Raw genomic sequence first — 5,428 nt, 5'->3', positions numbered from 1 at the left:
GGATCTCGTCGAGAATTTCTGGGAAAACGGAAAACCTCCGCGATGCCGCCTCCTGATTGGACGGCCCCTCGACGCCACGCCCAGAGTCACCACAACCAGATACAAGGTGCGCGAGCGGTGGAGTTTATTTTATTATAGTGAGTATTTCAACTTTGATGCTACACTTTGCAATCTTGAATCTGTTTACATCTTGAAACATATAACGCACTTCCATTTTCAACCCCTCTTAAACATTCAATCAAAGTACTCTTAATTCCTTTCACTCAAAATTGTACATAAATGAAACAATTAATAGATATTACAAATATTTTAATCACATAAATGGATCAGATACAAATTATACGCAAAGATACAGTAAAAATGCATACCCTTGCCTTATTCACAACACATAGCAAAACATAATGACCACATAATCATCATCATCTGAACTGATGAAGTGGGGGTGGGGGCATAGATCCTACTCCACACTGAGGAACTTCCTCTTCCTGGCTGTGTTGGTGTATGCATGGTGGCGCCATTCGATGTCTGCGGCGCTCTCGTTCTCCAGGGTGCCTAGCTTGATCATGTACACTGGAGAAGACACGCAGAGTTAGAATAAAAACCAGAACCTCTGCACCCTAGAGCCACATAGAATAGATGAATACAGGATTAAAGAGGATGTAGTTCGACCTAGTAAGTCACGTGGCTATCAGACACCGCTCCAGTTAGAAAATCTGCCTTTTCCTGTGGTTTAGTGACATCACAAGTGGGCGTGTCCACCTAGATGTACACTGGATAGATCAGGCAACCAGCCTACGTAGTGGACTGTTGAAAAAAATGTTCCCCATCTATCCATCATACATCTAGGTGGACACACTTGTGATGTCACTAAAAAACACAGGAAAGTGCAGATTTTCAAACGGCTTGTAATGGCTAATCACGCTCACACCTGGTGGCATAAAATAACCCCTTTAAACATTCTGTAAGACAATTACCATGGAGATGCAACTCAAACTAAACCACTTGAGATGACTGTCTTCAGTCCAGCTTGTTCAGGGAGTTGAAGTGCTCCCTCTAGCATCTACTCTTTGAGGGATCATGGTTTCAACAGGGTCATACTTACATTTCATCTCAAACCTGGGTCCTACTTCTGTCAGGGCAACGTTCTTGTGGTCCGTTTTCTTATAGGTGTGATGTCTGCAAATACACAAAACACATTTTAGATCCTTAACATCATCCCCAGACAACCATGGAATATAATGCCCGATTTTATATTTATAATTAAATATTTATAATGCCCTAATCAATGTGTTTTCATGTTGACCTGAAGGAAATGAAGTCCTCCTGGTTGGAGAAGGTAATCACGCGTTTGCTGTCCTCTTTGGGCACTGGAAACAGATACTTTAGGATGTTGGACACCTGTAGGGACAACAAGGCTTCATTTAAACATGCTTACAGTTTTTCTCGATTGTAAAACACAGAAAAAAAAATGGAACTATGCACACAATTCTGCGAACTTGAATCTCATGTATAATTTACAAGACTCCAGACTGCTAAAGTCTAAGCGCAATTACACTGTTATCACATTTTTGCTTATCTCTAAGCACAAATATCATCATTTGGCACACTTGGTTCACCTGGATCACACTGGCCTTCAAAACACAACAGCTCATAACCAATAAGTCTAACTCAATTCTCACCTGTTCAAACTCAACTGGCAAAACAGGCAAAACTGTATTACAGTAAAATATATTTGCTTCGTTACCTTTTTGTACTTGCACTGATTTCATCATTATATCCCCCGAAAGACAGTCTAAACATTTTCTTACTGTCGTGTATTTCATTTTACTTATCAGTGCAATAACTGTTCTGTAATTTACCAAAATAGGTAACATTGGTGTATTGTATAGTTGATGTTGCAGCATCAACTATAGGTGTACAGTATGACTCTGGGAAGCTGGCATTGTGAGTTTAGCCCATTTGAGCTCATTGGATAGACAAATATGCATTGTATCCTATTCTGATACAATTGTGTCAATGCAATATTGACATGACATCTATTCAGTTTTGTACTACAATATGGCAACAGTCTTTATACTATCTGTACCACCTAATTCCAAAAAAAAGAAAGAAAGCTATTTCTAAACAATTGTATTCATTGGAATATGTTAAATGTCCTCATAAAGCCAAAACATATGTAAATAGTATTTTGATGGAAGTGTTTTGAATTGATCACACCAGTGTTTAATTGATGCTCTGAGAAATATTCATTTAATAGCTGTGTTTACTGTTAGGTGGAAAAAAATCTGATTTGAGAAGAATTTGTGTAGTTTTGACAAAATGATTAACTCTTCTCAGGTTTGTGTGTAGAGTTTTGAGAATTTGTGCAATAGTTTCCAAAAACGTGTTTAAACAATTGAGAAAAACTGTAAACATCTGTTAACAGCACATAGATGCGGTTCCTAGTGTCCATTGCTCGACAAGAAGCCAAAATTTGTTTTTTTGAGTGAGTATCCATTGGTGAATCCTCACAGGAATTGTTTTAGAGAATCTTCAAATACGTCAGACGTTCACATATCCCACCATGCACATGTATCACGTCAACACGGCTGCATGGCCAGATAAAAAACCAATTGGTTGCGATTAGTCAGATCGTCAACGGTCAATGTGTACTTCATGGTGCTGCTGCTGGGCTCAGCCCGAGTGATTGGACCTCATCTGGAGGAGCATTAGGAACAGGAACTGAAACGCAGCCCGAGGGAAGGGACCCAGGCACTCACCCTTCTGCCCAGGCGGGAGGTGAAGTTGTCGAAGATGAGGTGGGGGAAGGCCTCGGACATGGTGCCTATGTCGGGGACGTCATGCCTCATCACCACGTTGTACAGTGTGAAGTAGGCGGTGGGCCCGAACGGCAGGTGGCACACCATCAGGCCATCTGGAAACATACGAGACGGAAACCACTCGTTCACACACTGCGGAATCATGCAGCATTTGGCAAGCTTTGGTGTCTAGCCCGTTCCAGCAAACGCCTTCGCTCTGATTGTGTTGGAAGGGTGTTGATCGCGAGATATGGTAGCTGTGTTCACAACCTGAAGACGTGTGCAGATCACATATCAAGTACATTATGCACAGACATGAGAGCTCCTACATTATATTTTATGAACAAGCAAAATAACAGTCTTCTGTAATATTTAGGTTATAATACATCTAGGTTATAATACATCCTATCTCCATAGTTCACTCAATATATGCCAATGCTAATGCATAGCTTTGTTGTGTACGGGGAAGGGGTTAACCTAGCAATTGTTAGTGCTTGGCACTTCCATGAACATCCTTACCATACCGACTAGGGGTGTGAACGGTTACGCAACCCCTTTTTCTTTTTTATTGAACCGCAGTCGCGCTATAGGGGATTATTTGTTCATCAACACGGCGGATGCGCGAGCAGAATGATCGCAAAAAGAAAATTTGTTTGACCGGTTGCCATGGTTATTTCCGTGCGGTTAATTCACAGTTGCGGTGTTAATTAGGATGTTGTCAGCTTACTGTTACATTAAACTGTAATCAGAAAAGGCGGTTATATGCTATAGACCCTAGAGTATCTGTGTGGTATAAAGGCTGGGACGAATTTCCAATTATAAATATGTAAACTTTATGTTGAAAGTATGGACCGTCAAGATTCCCATTGAAACAATGGCGCAGTGGTTATTTATTTTTTTACGGTTTTTGTTTACTTATTTTTCCTAAACGGTTATGATTTACTAACCGGTTACACGTGTACCCCATGCACACCCCTATTACCGACGGCGATATATTGTAGTTTCTCCATCTTCTTACCACTGTACTTATTGTAGGTGGCTTTGAATAAAAGCGTCTGCTAAACGCCCTAAATGTAAAATGTAATGAGGCCTGGCTGCCTTGAAGACGGCCCGTGCTGTGTATTTGGGTGTCTTCCCCGTGACTGGGCCAGGATTGGGCGTTGTGCTGTACCTGGCTGTCCTCTGGTCTCGTGGATGACCACCAGGTCGGTGACGTTGTTGGCCCTGCAGGCCTTCACTAGGGACCCCACCTCGTGGTTTCCTCTGTTCATCCTCTGGGCGCCCGGGAAGATAAGCTTCACCTCCTGAGGAACACATGTCATCACACCACTGGACCTACTCAAGTCATTTAGCAGCATTTACAATTAGGGCATTTGGCAGACGCTTTTATCCAAAGCGACTTACATCGGTTAATACACACATTGACACACCGACGGCAGAGTCAACCATGCAAGGCGACAGCCAGCTCGTCAGGAGCAGTTAGGGTTAAGTGTCTTGCTCAGGGACACATCGACACTCGGCTGGGAGGAGCTGGGGATTGAACTAGCAACCTTTCAGTTACAAGAAAATTGCTCTACCTCCCGAGCTAAGCCGACCCACCTAGCAGCATCCACGCTTCACTTCCTAGTCCTTTAAAGAGACACTCTGCGTGGCAAGTTGTTTCCCCAGGCATGCGTGTCTGACCCTCCTCCCCTTTTAGACAGATTTCCAGCCGGCTTGGCTAACATCTTATCACCCATCCAAACGCTTACCTTAGCGAACATCTTGAGGCGGGAGCTGGGATCTCTTGACGTGGTGATCATGATCTTAGGGTCCTCCACGCCCGCCCACTTGTACTCATCGTCCATGTGAGAGGTGGCTCCTGTAGCCGGCACAGTCGTCAGATAAGGAAATACACTGCGTTTGATTAATATCGTCACGAGTCAATGAAGACACTGACCTTCTGCGCCTTCGTCGTCATATTCCAGGAGTTTCTGTAACTGCAGGGCATCCTTTCGCACTTCAGTTGGGAGGAGACGATTCTCTGAAAGGAAACAAAACAAGAGAAAAGGAAATCATGAATCGATCACTCTCGTTACCTGCAACCAACGACTTCAGCATTGAAAGATGAAGACACCGCATGGACTACTGTGAAAGGTTCAGCTCGAACATATCTCACCTTCGAGAGCAGCCTTCAGCTTCTCCTTCTTGTCCTCGATGGTCCTCTCCCGGTCCTCCTGGGCCTTCCTGTACAGGTACTCCCGCCTCAGTCGAACCTCTCGACGGAGCTACACACAAACACACACAACCAGGTCAGTTCAACTACCAGACCCAAAGGAAAAACACACAAATATATCACAGTTCTGATCCTTATTCATGCGGTCAACAATATGATTAAGGTCAGATGAGTATTTGATATCGTCTTCGATTTCCGTGGTTTCTATGCACGGTATATTGGTGCATTTATAGAACTGTACGAACCATTATTATGTTGTCTGGTGGCAGTCTCTCACATGTACTACTGACGACTACGACGCAACAACGTGTGTCCTCATTGGTCGGCCGGTCGACCAATGAGGCCGGTCGATACTGCTTCACTCGATTGGTTCGTACTTCAAAATAAAAGTTAATGCTTCAAAATAAATGTTGAA

General features: G+C 43.3%; 1 protein-coding gene across 1 annotated transcript; it reads right to left on the bottom strand.

Annotated features, from left to right (window-relative positions):
- Positions 1 to 100: 100 nt before the first annotated feature.
- imp4 (IMP U3 small nucleolar ribonucleoprotein 4) lies at positions 101 to 5,367 on the bottom strand. The gene is made up of 9 exons (XM_056602555.1): positions 5,259 to 5,367; positions 4,957 to 5,065; positions 4,738 to 4,821; positions 4,550 to 4,659; positions 3,970 to 4,102; positions 2,760 to 2,914; positions 1,304 to 1,398; positions 1,103 to 1,176; positions 101 to 570 (listed from the first exon to the last, which is right to left on the bottom strand). The coding sequence occupies exons 1-9, from the start codon at positions 5,259 to 5,261 to the stop codon at positions 458 to 460; spliced, it is 876 nt and encodes a 291-aa protein (XP_056458530.1). The 5' UTR covers positions 5,262 to 5,367; the 3' UTR covers positions 101 to 457.
- Between the last annotated feature and the right edge of the window lie 61 nt (positions 5,368 to 5,428).

This window comes from Gadus chalcogrammus, chromosome 11 (genome assembly GCF_026213295.1).
Source record: "Gadus chalcogrammus isolate NIFS_2021 chromosome 11, NIFS_Gcha_1.0, whole genome shotgun sequence".
NCBI classification, from domain to species: domain Eukaryota; kingdom Metazoa; phylum Chordata; class Actinopteri; order Gadiformes; family Gadidae; genus Gadus; species Gadus chalcogrammus.
The sequence above is the reverse complement of the archived record's forward strand: the minus strand, read 5'-3'. Positions and strand labels throughout refer to the sequence as shown.